At 46.3% G+C, this 16,951-nt stretch overlaps 1 protein-coding gene across 2 annotated transcripts in view; it reads right to left on the bottom strand.

The window, feature by feature from the left end:
• The window catches only part of PAK2 (p21 (RAC1) activated kinase 2), a 220,684-nt gene that overhangs the window by 49,725 nt on the left and 154,008 nt on the right, over positions 1 to 16,951 (bottom strand). For both annotated transcript variants that reach the window (XM_063915569.1, XM_063915568.1), the window contains exon 10: positions 6,974 to 7,086. In XM_063915569.1, coding sequence (XP_063771639.1) covers positions 6,974 to 7,086 — 113 coding nt within the window. The remainder of the gene's footprint in view (positions 1 to 6,973; positions 7,087 to 16,951) is intronic.

The raw sequence follows: 16,951 nt of genomic DNA, 5'->3' as shown, positions 1-16,951 counted from the left end.
CAGTTTCCAAAGAAACACTGTTCAATACTGTACACGGATGGGGAACCCTCTGTCCTCCAGCTTTTGTTGAACTACACATCCCAGCATGCCCTGCAACAGTTTTAGCATGGCCAAATAGCAAAACTGTAGCATGGCACGCTCGTATGTGTAGTTCAACAACAGCTGGAGGACCGAAGGTTCCCCCATCCCTGCTGTACATTGTGAAGTAAAAAATAAATAATTAAATGGATCAGTAAAGAAAATGCTCCATGTACAGTCCTGTACAGTTACTGTACTTGTAAATGTAATTTTTACATTATTTTCCACAGGAAATGTGTATTAGAGGTATACTGTATACAGTAAATGTACAGTAAATGTGCACACACCTCATGACAGATACACAAGCTCATGTCTAAATGTAAGCAGTGATCCCTTGCCATTGGTTTTAGATTATGCCCTAATGGCTACGGAACTTGGCCGCTCACATACTGTACTGTATCCCTAACTTCAATGGACCTCGTTGTTTTGCTTGTATATTCACTATACTTATTAATTGCTCATTCTAAGGGACCTCATTGTCACTGTGTATTTTAGCTAGGGTATTGAGACGCTCCTTCAGCATTGCTCTGATTCTTGCGAAACCTACTGTATGCTGTCGCTGGCTCCATAGCTGAGAGCTTCCACGAAGGCAAGAGGTCACGGACGGCAGCCATTTTGTCAACTTGCTATGTCTGGTGTATCGTATTGTGCATACAGCTTGCCTATCCCTATCTCCCCTGTGTATTTTAGCTAGGGTATCGAGACGCTCCTTCAGCATTGCCCTGTAACTTGCAAAACCTATGCGGTCGCTGGCTCCATAGCTGAGGGCTTCCACGGGGCAAAGCGTCACAGGCGGCAGCCATTTTGTGAACTTGCTATGCGGTCGAGTCTGGTGTATCGTAATGTGCATACAGCTTTCTCGTTTATTCCTATCACCCCTGTGTATTTTAGCTAGTGTATTGAGACGCTCCTTCAGCATTGCCCTGACTCTTGCAAAATATATGCCGTCGCTGGCTCCAAAGCTGAAGGCTTCCAAGAGGCACAGGGTCACTGGCGGCAGCTATTTTGTCAACTTGCAATGCGATCGAGTCTGGTGCATCGTCATGTGCATAGAGCTCGCTTATCCCTATTACTAGGGTATTGAGACGCTGCTTCAGCATTGCCCAGATTTTTGCAAAACCGATATCGTCACTCGCTCCATAGCGGAGGGCTTCCAAGAGGTGTAGGGTCACGGGTGGTAGCCATGTCAATAGAGTCTGGCCTGCTACAGTATTGTATGTGTACCGTATGGTGCATAGAGCTTGCTTATCCTCATAGCCGCTATGTATTTTAGATACGCTCCTGCAGCTCTGCCCTGCTTTATGTAAAACTTGTGTGCACACGTCTATTGAATGTGAAGGTATATTACAATAGATACAAAGATACAAAATTAATACAGTGTCAAGAAAAATTAACATACATTCATACTTTGGGAACAGAACTTGGGACTCTAAGCATGGGAAGCGGCACACTTTACCACTCGGACACGTTTCCGCATGACAGATACATAAGCCCACTGGTTTTAATTATGCCGTAATAGCTACGGGATTTGGACGCTCGCATACTGTATCCCTAACATCAATAGATCATACCTGTTACACGTTCATTTGTGTCTGTATACACTACTATTTTAATTTGTTGATCTGTCTGCGGGACTTGGACGCTCACATATTCTTAACGTCAATGGACTATACTGTGGCTTTATCACGTTTGCTTGCGTCTGTATATACTGTACTATGTGCGTATGTATATATTGTACTAAATACAGTACTATATACTGTATATGACATACTGTAGCCTACTGTAGCGTAATGAGACACACCAGTAAAGTAGTTCTTGTACTGCAGTTCAGTATTGTATTTTAATGGAGACCACACGCATACGCATGTAGTTCTTGTACTGCAGTTCAGTATTGTATTTTAATGGAGACCACACGCATACGCATGTAGTTCTTGTACTGCAGTTCAGTACTGTATTTTAATGGAGACCACACCCCTTCCCAATGGTGACTTTAAAAAGCAACATCTGGTGGATGAGAGTATTACATGCAAAGGTAACATCAAATGCTATGTGCGCCTCCCTACGACTAAGCAAGCCTCCTTGCGCCGGAGCCACACTGCGTATGCCTGATCGCGATTAATGCCTCAGCCAGCAAAGATAACGGAGGCTCCATATGTATGTACTGCAGAGCACTGCAGTGACAATATAATATAATGACAATATCACACATGTACATTTCCAGTTTCTCTCACATGCATATTGTCCCAATCATAAATTGAGTGATTACAGAAATATATAAGCCACTGGCAAAACTCCTAGTCTGACCAAGACAACCATGTATTGCAAGTTAGTACAGTGGTCCACAGTATAACATCCTCACTCACATCAAACACGGACAGAGATTACTATCACGATCACTCCTGCATCTTAGCAACTATTTTCAGAAGTGACAATACAACCAAGGAAGGATTTATTTAGAATTTGTCGGCAGATAAGAACCACTTGGCCCATCTAGTCTGCCCCTTATTTTTTTATTTTTTTTTTAATATTATTTTTTAACACTAACCTTATTTGATCCTTATTTCTTTGTAAGGATATCCTTATGTCTATCCCATGCATGTTTAAATTGCTCTACTGTCTTAGCCTCTACCACCTCTGATGGGAGGCTATTCCACTTGTCCACTACCCTTTCTGTGAAATAATTTTTCCGCAAATTTCCCCTGAACCTCCCCCCCTCCAGTCTCAGTGCATGTCCTCGTGTCCTATTGCTTCTCTTCATTTGGAGAATGTTTCCCTCCTGGACTTTGTTAAAACCCTTCATATATTTGAAAGTTTCTATCATGTCCCCCCTTTCCCTTCTCTGCTCCAAACTATACATATTGAGATTTCTTAGTCTTTCTGGGTATGTTTTGTGATGTAGGCCATGCACCATTTTAGTTGCCTTCCTTTGTACAGTTTCTAATGTATTAATATACTTTTGAAGATATGGCCTCCAGAACTGAATACAGTATTCTAGATGAGGCCGTACCAATGACCTATACAGTGGCATTATTACTTCTTTCTTTCTGCTGCGGATTCCCCTCCCAATGCAGCCAAGCATCTGACTAGCCTTCCTCATTGCCTTGCTACATTGCTTACCTGCTTTTAAGTCATCTGAAATAGTGACTCCTAGATCCCTTTCCTCCTCAGTAGTTTCCAGTATAGTGCCATTAATACTGTATTTAGCTTTAGGATTTTTGAGACCCAAGTGCATGATTTTGCATTTTTTGGCATTAAACTGTAATTGCCAGACTCTTGACCATTCCTCTAGTCTACCTAGATCCTCAATCATTTGTTTTACCCCACCTGGTGTGTCTACCCTGTTGCATACCTTTGTGTCATCTGCAAAAAGGCATACTTTCCCTTTAATGCCATTTGCAATGTCACCAATAAAGATATTAAAAAGCACTGGTCCAAGTACAGATCCCTGGGGTACTCCACTGGTAACATTTCCCTCCTGTGAATGCACTCCATTTACCACAACTCTCTGTTTTCTATCCTTCAACCAAGATCTTATCCATTCAATAATCCTAATATCCAATCCCAAACTTTCAAGTTTATTTAGCAATCTGCGATGTGGAACTGTGTCAAAAGCCTTACTAAAGTCTAGATAAGCTATATCCATGGCTCCACCTTTATCCATCACTTTAGTCACACAATCAAAAAAGTCAATAAGATTTGTTTGACATGATCTCCCCCCAGTGAATCCATGCTGTTTGGGATCCAGTAAATTGCCGGATTTGAGATAATCTACAACTCTTTCTTTTAAGAGTGTTTCCATCAATTTCCCTGCTACTGATGTAAGACTCACTGGTCTGTAGTTGTTTGCCTCTTCCTTGCTTCCACTTTTGTGCAGTGGGACTACGTTTGCTCTTTTCCAGTCCCCTGGAATTTCTCCTGTAGCTAATGACTGGTTGAATAATTCTGTCAATGGTGCTACCAGCACCTCTTTAAGTTCTTTTAATATCCTTGGATGTATCCCATCTGGCCCCATAGATTTGTCCACTTTCAGCTTTGAGAGTTCCGTTAGGACCTTCTCCTCTGTAAATGTACTTGTTTCATTTTCCTGAATATCCCTGCAACTTAACTGTGGCCCCTTCCCCTCTCTTTCAGTAGTAAATACTGAGCAAAAATAATCATTAAGATGATCTGCTATTAAATTGTCTCCTCCAACAAGACTCCCAGTGTCCGTCTTTAGTTTTATAATTCCGCCTTTTGTTTTTCTCTTTTCGCTTATATACCTAAAAAAAGTTTTGCCTCCTTTACCCACTGACTGGGCCATTTTCTCCTCAGCTTGTGCCTTTGCACATCTGATTACCTTCTTTGTCTCCTTCTGTCTAACAAGATATATCTTTTTGTCTTCATTATTTTGTGTCTGCTTATATTTCCTAAAAGCCATCTTTTTTGCTCTCACAATATTTGCTACTTCTTTTGCAAACCACACTGGCTTCCTTTTCCTTGTGTTTTTCCTAACAGTTTTGATACAAAGGTCTGTTGCCTTCAATATTGCACATTTGAATGTTTCCCACCTCTCCTGCACTGTTTCCAAGTTCCTCCACTCTGCCAAAGAATCGCTTACACATTTTCCCATCCCTACAAAATCAGCCTTCCTAAAATCCAACACCTTTGTTTTTGTATGGGACGAGTCAGTCTCTGTCTTAATGCTGAACCATACTGCTTGATGATCACTGGATCCCAGGTTTTCACCCACTTTTACGTCCGATAATCTGTCTCCATTTGTAAGTATTAAGTCTAATATTGCGTCTTTCCGAGTGGGCTCCCTCACCAATTGGTGGAGGGATGCTCCCTGAAGGGAATTTAAAATGTTCCTACTTCTAGTGGAACTAGCAACAGACACCTCCCAGTTTACATCAGGAAGATTAAAGTCTCCCATGATTATTACCTCTCCTTTTAATGCCATTTTAGTTATGTCCTGCAATAGGTTCTTGTCAAGTTCCTCTTCCTGACCTGGTGGCCTGTATATCACGCCAATACGAATAATCAACTTTTCCCGTTTCTATGGTCACCCAAAGGGCCTCAGTTTTTTCTTCAATACTTTGTATTAATGTAGTATTTATGGCATTTTTTACATACATTGCTACCCCTCCTCCGATTTTTCCAATTCTGTCCTTCCTAAATAAAGTATATCCCGGTATAGCTATGTCCCAGTCATGATTTTTATTGTACCATGACTCTGTAATTGCCACAATGTCTAGATCATCCCTTGTCATTATTGCAGTTAGTTCTGGGATTTTATTTCCTAAGCTCCTAGCATTTGCACACATAGCTTTTAGAGTTTTGTTTGTGCTTTTTCTGTTCCTAGCTATGTTCTTCTCTCTGCCTATTTTTATTTGGTTTTGATCTGAATTATCTTCTGTTGCTGTGGATATGCTTCCTATTCCTTTTGCCTGCAGAAACAATACCTCTGTGTTGGGGGAGCAGATTTCTTTATTCCTATTTGGTTCACTGCCCCCCTTTGTTAGTTTAAATAGTTCTTGATGAAGCATCCAAACTGTTCAGTTAGTATTCTCGTTCCCCTTGAAGATGGGTGCAGGCCGTCACTTTTGTATAAGCTCCTATCTTGCCAGATGGTGTGACTATGGCCTATAAATCCAAATCTCTCCTCATTGCACCATGTCCTTAGCCAAACATTGAAGTTTCTGATGCAATGAGTTCTGTCTTCCCCTCTGTGTACTGGCAATACTTCTGAAAAAGATACAGTGGTTGCCACCTGCTTCAGAGCAGTCCCTAACTTCCTAAATTCATCTTTTACAGCCATGAGTTCAGCATTTGCCAGGTCATTTGTCCCTAGGTGGACAATGACATCCACCTCCCCATCTTTTCTTGCTGCCTTCACAATTCTTAGCATGCGCTCTTTATTCCTTGGAGCTGTGGCTCCAGGTAAGCACCTTACTTGTTTCTCTACTTCATTTGCATTTCCCAGATGTATTCCTCTAATAATGGAATCTCCCAAGAGAAGTGCAGTCCTTTTTGGAGATTCAATTTTCCTGTTCCATTTCCTGTTCCTATAGTTGGTAGATGTCCCCATATCCTCCTGTTCTGTAGTGCCTCTATTAGTTGTATCTTCCAGCCCTGCAAGAGTAGCATACGAGTTTTGCAGTGTCACCGCTTGCGGGAGGTGTCTGTGTCCCTCTGGAAATCTCTGCCCTTGAGAGCCCACAGTAGTCCAGGCAGAATGTCTTCTGGTGGCTCTCTGAGGCAGTGGAGGCTTCAAAGACACAGACATCCTACAAATCTCAGCATGCAGTTTTGCTATCTCCTCCTTCAGCAGAGAAAATTGCTCACAGATTGGACAGCAGCTGAGTCTCCACGCTGCCTCTTTCCAAACAAATGCTTTACATCCATTGCACTGCACAAGGCCAAACATTGTATCAGATGTTAATGGTATTGCAAATTTGTGTGTTACTTGGTGTATTTTAAAACTCACCTGTTGCTATATTCTAACTCACCTGCTGCTGTTTCAAACTCACTTAATAAGCCAAGCCTCACTTTATAATGCACGCCTCTCACAAAGAGCACGCTCTCTGAGTCTGGTCACTGTTTATATAGTTTCTCAGGTAGCTGTTCTATTCAGCCCCTCCTCCTAATCACTTCACTATTTGTAGCCTGTGTGTTCCACAACCTGTATTGCTGTGGGCCCAATGGTTCTGTCAGTGATGTCCAGAGCAGTGGGAACGTACCATTATCCCACCTGTCACTAATTCTCTGCCTCCACACATTTCTGCGTCACCACGGTACCCCCTACACTTCGAGTAAGGCAAATTCTACCTCATAATCTTTTCACAGCATCCTGTCTCAGGTCCTGCATCTCCCACCACCCAGCCATCCATGTTAGCAAAAGGAATTCCTTTCGTACCTGTCCAGGAAATTCACAATATTTGGGTTCTTCAGCTCTTTCATCACGAGGATCTCATTTATTATCAGCTCTTTCTTAGGTTGCTTCTGAAGATTAATTTGTTTAATTGCAACCTGTAGAAATAAAAAAAACTGGATTTTAATACCTACCGGTAAATCCCTTTCTCGTAGTTCATAAGGGATACTGGGGTTCACTTAGTTTGATGGGGTATAGATGGGGTCCAAAGGAGCCGGTGCACTTTAAATTTCTTCAACTGGGTGTGCTGGCTCCTCCACTCTATGCCCCCTCTCACAGCCAGTATAGGTAAAACTGTGCCCGAAGGAGCATGGACTTACTAGAGAGAAGGAACATAACAACGAGTGGTGAGATTCACAAACCAGCACACCAATAACATAAAACGACCAGCAACGGCTGGTGACAAAACAGCAACAGCTGAACATGTAAAACTTTCACCAAGAAAAACCTGCAGACAAGTCAATGCACTGAGGCGGGCACCCAGTATACCTTATGGACTACGAGAAAGGGATTTATCGGTAGGTATTCAAATCCCGTTTTCTCTAGCATCCATAAGGGATACTGGGGTTCACTTAGTATGATGGGTACGTCCCACAGCCTCCAGAACGGGCGGGAATGTGCGGTCACGTCTGCAGCACCACCTGCCCAAACTGGGTATCTCCTTTGGCCAGGGTATCAAACTTGTAGAACTTCACAAAGGTGTTCTTCCCCGACCAGGTAGCAGCATAATTGCAAGGCAGAGACTCCATGGGCAGCCGCCCAAGAAGACTCCACTGATCTTGTAGAGTGGGCCTTCAGAGACTTTGGAACAGGCAAGGCTGCCGACACATAGGCCTGTTGGATAGTCAGCCTAAGCCAACGAGCAATGGACTGCTTAGAAGTAAGGCAACGCTTTTTCTGTGCATCATAGAGCCGTCCTTTTGACATAAATATTCAAGGCTCGCACAGCATCCAATGACTCCGGAGGAGCAGAAGTGCCTGCACTAGACGGAACAAATGGTTAACTCAGGTGGAACGCAGAGACAACCTTTGGCAGGAACTGCTGCCTAGTTCTGAGCTCCGCTCTGTCCTCGTAAAAGACCAATTAGGGACTTTTACACAATAGGGCCCCCAATTCTGAAACACGCCTAGCAGAAGCCAGGGCCAGTAACATCACAGTGTTCCACGTGAGGTACTTGTCTTCTACCGCTGTCAGAGGTTCAAACCAGGAGGACTGTAGAAATTCTAATACCACATTCAAATCCCAAGGTACCGTGGGCGGCACAAACGGAGGTTGTATGTGAAGTAATCCTTGCAAGAAGATCTGAACTTCTGGCAACACTGTCAACTTCTTCTGAAAGAAAATGGAGAGAGCTGAAATCTGGACCTTAATGGAACCCAGACGTAAGCCCTTATCCACACCAGCCTGCAGGAAACGTAAGAAACATCCCAAGTGGATTTCTGCAGGTGGATACGTGCGTTCCTCGTACCAAGAGACATATCTTCTCCAGATCGGATGATAGTGTTTTGACGTCACAGGCTTTCTGGCCTGAACCATGGTTGCAATAACCTTTTTGGAAAGGCCTTTGTGAGCTAGGATGTTCCACTCAACTTCCAAGCCGTCAAACGAACTCGCCGTAAGTCCGGATAAAACGGTCCTTGTTGAAAATTTCTTCTTAGTGGTAGAGGCCAAGGGTCTTCGACGGACATGTCCAGAAGATCCGCATACCACGCCCTCCGTGGCAATCAGAATTGCCTGGACTCCCTGATTGCCGATTCGCTTGAGCACCCTCGGGAGCAATGGAATCAGAAGGAACAAGAATACCAGCCGGAAGGCCAAGGAGACGTCAGCGCATCTATTGTCCTCGCCTGAGGGTTCCTGGTTCTGGAGCAATACCAGCGAAGCTTCTTGTTGAGTCGAGAAGCCATCATGTCTATCTGCTGGCAGCCCCACAGGTCGATGATCTGTTGAAACACCTGTTGGTGGAGACTCCACTCTCCTGGGCGGAGATCGTGACGACTGAGGAAGTCCGCTTCCCAGTTGTCCACCCCCGGAATGAAAATGGCGTTCATTAATCTTGCGTTTCTTTCTGCCCAGAGGAGTATCTTTGACACCTCTCGCATGCAGGCCCTGCTTTTTGTCCCTCCTTGTCGATTTATATAAGCCACCACCATGGCGTTGTCCGACTGAACTTGGATCGCACGATCCCTGAGAAGAGGAGAGGCCTGAAGCAGAGCATTGAAGATCGCCCGAAGTTCCAGAATGTTGATTGGAAGAAGGGCTTCGTGGGTTGACCATCTGCCCTGGAATTAAGCCCCTTGGGTGACAGCTCGCCATCCTCTAAGACTTGCATCTGTGGTGAGGAGGATCCAATCCTGAATGTGGTTTGAGGACTGTAGCCACCACAGGAGGGAGATCCTGGCCAAGGGTGACAGACGTATTATCCGGAGCATCTGAAGATGTGATCCAGACCACTTGCTCAGGAGATCCAATTGAAATGTTCTGGCATGAAACCTTCCGTACTGTATGGCCTCGTATGAGGCTACCATCTTTCCCAACAATTTTATATAAAGATGGATGGATATCAGAGTAGGCCGTAGTATCAGTCGGACCATCTCCTGGAGTGTTCTTGCTTTGTCCTCTGTGAGGAACACTTTCTGTGCCACAGTATCCAAAAACATTCCCAGGAAGAGGAGCCTCTGAGTAGGCTCCAGGTGAGACTTCTGTAAATTGAGGATCCACCCATGTTGTGACAGCAGCTGAATAGTGCGGTCTACATTGCGCATTAGAAGCTCCCAGGATCTAGCTTTTATCAAGAGATCGTCCAGGTAAGGGACAATATTGACCCCCTGGACTCCGAGCTGGAACATCATCTCCACCACTACCTTCGTGAAGACCCTCGGAGCTGTGGACAGGTTGAAGGGTAGTGCCTGGAACTGGTAGTGATTGTTCAGCAGGGCAAACCGCAGGTAAGCTTGATGAGGTGGCCAAATTGGGATATGGAGATAAGTGTCCTTTATATCCAGAGAGAGCATGAACTCCTGTTCTTCCAGGCCCACAATCATTGCTCGCAGGGATTCTATCTTGAACTTGAAAACCTTTAGATAAGGGTTCAAGGATTTTAGATTCAGAAAGGAACTTTAACAAACCATCCGGCTTCGGTACTACAAACAGCTTGGAGTAATAACCCTATCCTTGTTGTTGTAGTGGCACTGGAACAATGACTTGGGACTGGACCAACTTTAGGATGGCCTGTTGCAACGTAACTTGTGTATCCTCCAAAACTGGTAAGCTTGATTTGAAAAATCATAGGGGAGGAGCGCTGTCGAACTCCAGCTTGTAGCCCTGAGAAATTAGGTCCTTTATCCAGGTATCCTGGCAGGAGCTTTCCCAGATGCGGCTGAAGTGACGCAGTTGAGCTCCCACCTCGAGATCCCCTCGGGCTGAGGGGGCACCATCATGCTGAGGCTTTAGTGGAAGCTGAACTGGTGCTTGGTTCCTGAGAACCTGCGGCGGCTGGTTTTCTTGCCTTACCTTTGGTGTCTCGTGCCGCATTGGAGGCACCTCTAGCTTTTGATCTAAACTATGTAGACCGAAAGGACTGTGTAGATGGCCCCGGGTAGGAATGCCTGGCCGGCGGGGCTCCAGAGGGGAGAAAATAAGAATTTACTTACCGATAATTCTATTTCTCGGAGTCCGTAGTGGATGCTGGGGTTCCTGAAAGGACCATGGGGAATAGCGGCTCCGCAGGAGACAGGGCACAAAAAGTTAAGCTTTCCGATCAGGTGGTGTGCACTGGCTCCTCCCCCTATGACCCTCCTCCAAGCCTCAGTTAGGTACTGTGCCCGGACGAGCGTACACAATAAGGGAGGAATTTTGAATCCCGGGTAAGACTCATACCAGCCACACCAATCACACCGTACAACTTGTGATCAAACCCAGTTAACAGTATGATAACAGAGGAGCCTCTGAAAGATGGCTTCCTAAACAATAACCCGAATTAGTTAACAATAACTATGTACAATTATTGCAGATAATCCGCACTTGGGATGGGCGCCCAGCATCCACTACGGACTCCGAGAAATAGAATTATCGGTAAGTAAATTCTTATTTTCTCTATCGTCCTAGTGGATGCTGGGGTTCCTGAAAGGACCATGGGGATTATACCAAAGCTCCCAAACGGGCGGGAGAGTGCGGATGACTCTGTAGCACCGAATGAGAGAACTCCAGGTCCTCCTTAGCCAGAGTATCAAATTTGTAAAATTTTACAAACGTGTTCTCCCCTGACCACGTAGCTGCTCGGCAAAGTTGTAATGCCGAGACCCCTCGGGCAGCCGCCCAAGATGAGCCCACCTTCCTTGTGGAGTGGGCCTTTACAGATTTAGGCTGTGGCAGGCCTGCCACAGAATGTGCAAGTTGGATTGTGCTACAGATCCAACGAGCAATCGTCTGCTTAGACGCAGGAGCACCCATCTTGTTGGGTGCATACAATATAAACAACGAGTCAGATTTTCTGACTCCAGCTGTCCTTGCAATATATATTTTTAATGCTCTGACAACGTCCAGTAACTTGGAGTCCTCCAAGTCACTTGTAGCCGCAGGCACTACAATAGGCTGGTTCAGATGAAATGCTGACACCACCTTAGGGAGAAAATGCGGACGAGTCCGCAGTTCTGCCCTGTCCGAATGGAAAATCAGATATGGGCTTTTGTAAGATAAAGCTGCCAGTTCTGACACTCTCCTGGCCGAAGCCAGGGCTAGTAACATGGTCACTTTCCATGTGAGATATTTTAAATCCACCTTTTTTAGTGGTTCAAACCAATGAGATTTTAGAAATTCCAAAACCACATTGAGATCCCACGGTGCCACTGGAGGCACCACAGGAGGCTGTATATGCAGCACTCCCTTAACAAAAGTCTGGACTTCAGGAACTGAAGCCAATTCTTTTTGAAAGAAAATCGACAGGGCCGAAATTTGAACCTTAATAGATCCCAATTTGAGACCCATAGACAATCCTGATTGCAGGAAATGTAGGAATCGACCCAGTTGAAATTCCTCCGTCGGAGCACTCCGATCCTCGCACCACGCAACATATCTTCGCCAAATGCGGTGATAGTGTTGCACGGTTACTTCCTTCCTTGCTTTAATCAAAGTAGGAATGACTTCTTCCGGCATGCCTTTTTCCTTTAGGATCCGGCGTTCAACCGCCATGCCGTCAAACGCAGCCGCGGTAAGTCTTGAAACAGACAGGGACCCTGCTGAAGCAAGTCCCTCCTTAGAGGTAGAGGCCACGGATCTTCCGTGATCATCTCTTGAAGTTCCGGGTACCAAGTCCTTCTTGGCCAATCCGGAACCACTAGTATCGTTCTTACGCCTCTTTGCCGTATAATTCTCAATACTTTTGGTATGAGAGGCAGAGGAGGAAACACATACACCGACTGGTACACCCAAGGCGTTACCAGCGCGTCCACAGCTATTGCCTGCGGATCTCTTGACCTGGCGCAATACCTGTCCAGTTTTTTGTTGAGGCGAGACGCCATCATGTCCACCATTGGTCTTTCCCAACGGGTTACCAGCATGTGGAAGACTTCCGGATGAAGTCCCCACTCTCCCGGGTGAAGGTCGTGTCTGCTGAGGAAGTCTGCTTCCCAGTTGTCCACTCCCGGGATGAACACTGCTGACAGTGCTATCACATGATTCTCTGCCCAGCGAAGAATCCTTGCAGCTTCTGCCATTGCACTCCTGCTTCTTGTGCCGCCCTGTCTGTTTACATGGGCGACTGCCGTGATGTTGTCCGACTGGATCAACACCGGTTTTCCTTGAAGCAGAGGTTCTGCCTGGCTTAGAGCATTGTAGATTGCTCTTAGTTCCAGAATGTTTATGTGAAGAGACGTTTCCAGGCTCGTCCACACTCCCTGGAAGTTTCTTCCTTGTGTGACTGCTCCCCCCAGCCTCTCAGGCTGGCGTCCGTGGTCACCAGGATCCAATCCTGTATGCCGAATCTGCGGCCCTCCAATAGATGAGCACTCTGCAACCACCACAGAAGAGATACCCTTGTCCTTGGAGACAGGGTTATCCGCTGGTGCATCTGAAGATGCGACCCTGACCATTTGTCCAACAGATCCCTCTGGAAAATTCGTGCATGGAATCTGCCGAATGGAATTGCTTCGTAAGAAGCCACCATTTTTCCCAGGACTCTTGTGCATTGATGTACAGACACCTTTCCTGGTTTTAGGAGGTTCCTGACAAGCTCGGATAACTCCTTGGCTTTTTCCTCCGGGAGAAAAACCTTTTTCTGAACCGTGTCCAGAATCATCCCTAGGAACAGCAGACGAGTTGTCGGCATTAACTGGGATTTTGGAATATTCAGAATCCAGCCGTGCTGTTTTAGCACTTCTTGAGACAGTGCTAATCCCCTCTCTAGCTGTTCTCTGGACCTTGCCCTTATTAGGAGATCGTCCAAGTATGGGATAATTAATACGCCTTTTCTTCGAAGAAGAATCATCATCTCGGCCATTACCTTTGTAAAGACCCGAGGTGCCGTGGACAATCCGAACGGCAGCGTCTGAAACTGATAGTGACAGTTTTGTACAACGAACCTGAGGTACCCCTGGTGTGAGGGGTAAATTGGAACGTGGAGGTACGCATCCTTGATGTCCAAGGACACCATAAAGTCCCCTTCTTCCAGGTTCGCTATCACTGCTCTGAGTGACTCCATTTTGAACTTGAACTTCTTTATGTACAGGTTCAAGGACTTCAGATTTAGAATAGGTCTTACCGAGCCGTCCGGCTTCGGTACCACAAATAGAGTGGAATAATACCCCTTTCCCTGTTGTAGAAGAGGTACCTTGACTATCACCTGCTGAGAGTACAGCTTGTGAATGGCTTCCAAAACCGTCTCCCTTTCTGAGGGGGACGTTGGTAAAGCAGACTTCAGGAAACGGCGAGGCGGATCTGTCTCTAGTTCCAACCTGTACCCCTGAGATATTATCTGCAGGATCCAGGGATCTACCTGCGAGTGAGCCCACTGCGCGCTGAAATTCTTGAGACGACCGCCCACCGCCCCCGAGTCCGCTTGAGAAGCCCCAGCGTCATGCTGAGGCTTTTGTAGAAGCGGGGGAGGGCTTCTGTTCCTGGGAAGGAGCTGCCTGTTGGTGTCTCTTCCCCCTTCCTCTGCCTCGTGGCAGATATGAATATCCCTTTGCTCTCTTGTTTTTAAAGGAACGAAAGGGCTGCGGTTGAAAAGTCGGTGTCTTTTTCTGTTGGGGAGTAGCTTGAGGTAAAAAGGTGGATTTCCCGGCTGTAGCCGTGGCCACCAAATCTGATAGACCGACTCCAAATAACTCCTCCCCTTTATACGGCAAAACTTCCATATGCCGTTTTGAGTACGCATCGCCTGACCACTGTCGCGTCCATAAACTTCTTCTGGCCGAAATGGACATAGCACTTACCCGTGATGCCAGTGTGCAGATATCCCTCTGTGCATCACGCATATAAAGAAATGCATCCTTTATTTGCTCTAAAGACAGTAAAACATTGTCCCTATCCAGGGTATCAATATTTTCAATCAGGGACTCTGACCAAGCTACTCCAGCACTGCACATCCAGGCTGTCGCTATAGCTGGTCGTAGTATAACACCTGTATGTGTGTATATACTTTTTTGGATATTTTCCATCCTCCTATCTGCTGGATCTTTAAGTGCGGCCGTCTCAGGAGAGGGTAACGCCACTTGTTTAGATAAGCGTGTGAGCGCCTTGTCCACCCTAGGAGGTGTTTCCCAGCGCGCCCTAACCTCTGACGGGAAAGGGTATAAAGCTAATAACTTCTTTGAAATTAGCATCTTTTTATCGGGGGCAACCCACGCTTCATCACATACATCATTTAGTTCTTCTGATTCAGGAAAAACTATAGGTAGTTTTTTCACACCCCACATAATACCCTGTTTAGTGGTACCTGTAGTATCAGCTAAATGTAACGCCTCCTTCATTGCCAAAATCATATAACGTGTGGCCCTACTGGAAAATACGGTTGATTCGTCACCGTCGCCACTGGAATCAGTGCCTGTGTCTGGGTCTGTGTCGACCGACTGAGGCAAAGGGCGTTTTACAGCCCCTGACGGTGTTTGAGGCGCCTGGACAGGCACTAACTGATTGTCCGGCCGTCTCATGTCGTCAAACGACTGCTTTAGCGTGTTGACACTATCCCGTAATTCCATAAATAAAGGCATCCATTCTGGTGTCGACCCCCTAGGAGGTGACATCCCCATATTTGGCAATTGCTCCGCCTCCACACCAATATCGTCCTCATACATGTCGACACACACGTACCGACACACAGCAGACACACAGAGAATGCTCTTAACGAAGACAGGACCCCACTAGCCCTTTGGGGAGACAGAGGGAGAGTTTGCCAGCACACACCAAAAGCGCTATATATGACAGGGATAGCCTTATAATAAGTGCTCCCTGTATAGCTGCTTTCATAATATAATTTTTGCCACTATTTTGCCCCCCCTCTCTTGTTTTACCCTGTTTCTGTAGTGCAGTGCAGGGGAGAGACCTGGGAGCCGTCCTGACCAGCGGAGCTGTGTAAGGAAAATGGCGCTGTGTGCTGAGGAGATAGGCCCCGCCCCTTTTCCGGCGGGCTCGTCTCCCGCTCTTTAGTGTATTCTGGCAGGGGTTAAATATCTCCATATAGCCCCCGGAGGCTATATGTGAGGTATTTTTTTAGCCAAATAGGTTTTCATTTGCCTCCCAGGGCGCTCCCCTCCCAGCGCCCTGCACCCTCAGTGACTGCCGTGTGAAGTGTGCTGAGAGGAAAATGGCGCACAGCTGCAGTGCTGTGCGCTACCTTTAGAAGACTGAGGAGTCTTCTGCCGCCGATTCTGGACCTCTTCATGTTTCAGCATCTGCAAGGGGGCCGGCGGCGAGGCTCCGGTGACCATCCAGGCTGTACCTGTGATCGTCCCTCTGGAGCTGATGTCCAGTAGCCAAGAAGCCAATCCATCCTGCACGCAGGTGAGTTCACTTCTTCTCCCCTAAGTCCCTCGTTGCAGTGATCCTGTTGCCAGCAGGACTCACTGTAAAATAAAAAACCTAAGCTAAACTTTCTCTAAGCAGCTCTTTAGGAGAGCCACCTAGATTGCACCCTTCTCGGCCGGGCACAAAAATCTAACTGAGGCTTGGAGGAGGGTCATAGGGGGAGGAGCCAGTGCACACCACCTGATCGGAAAGCTTTACTTTTTGTGCCCTGTCTCCTGCGGAGCCACTATTCCCCATGGTCCTTTCAGGAACCCCAGCATCCACTAGGACGATAGAGAAACATGGATTTTCCTGCAGTAACCTTAGAAATCCATGTATCCAACTCAACCCCGAATAGCCACTCCCCTGAGAAAGGGGAGACTCCACACTGTGCTTGGAATCTGCGTCCGCAATACACTAACGCAGCCACAACACCCTGTGTGCTGACACTGCCATGGTAATAGTCCTAGCAGAATAGCGCCCATTTCCTTGGGAGAGTCACATAGGACGCGTGCAGTGTCTTGAATTTGTTTTATGAGGGTCACCGTAGTGACCAGAGGAATGTCCCCCGCAAGGCCCTCCTGAATTTGAGTCGCCCAGGTATGGATGGCATGTGTCATCCAACAACCCGCAAGCACAGGCTTTTGTGATACGCCAGCCGCAGTGAAAATAGATTTTAGTGTAGTCTCTATCTTTCTATCCCCAGGGTCCTTTATTGTAAAGGAGCCAGGAGCTGGTAGTACCACCTTTTTTGAGGGGCGGGAGACCGATACGTCTACGGCTGGGGGTTCTTCCAAATTTTTTCTACCTTCTGGTATAAATGGGAAAGTGTAAAAACTGTTTAGTAACCTGATATTTTTTATCAGGATTTTTCCAGGCTTCCAGTTCCGGAGAATCAGGAAAAGTGACACTGAGTTTTTTCTGTGGTAGGAAAAGCAAGTGCGGTACTGCAGAGTCTTCTA

This window comes from Pseudophryne corroboree, chromosome 4 (assembly GCF_028390025.1).
Source record: "Pseudophryne corroboree isolate aPseCor3 chromosome 4, aPseCor3.hap2, whole genome shotgun sequence".
In the NCBI taxonomy this organism is placed as follows: Eukaryota; Metazoa; Chordata; class Amphibia; order Anura; family Myobatrachidae; genus Pseudophryne; species Pseudophryne corroboree.
This window is presented reverse-complemented; position numbering and strand designations above follow the sequence as displayed.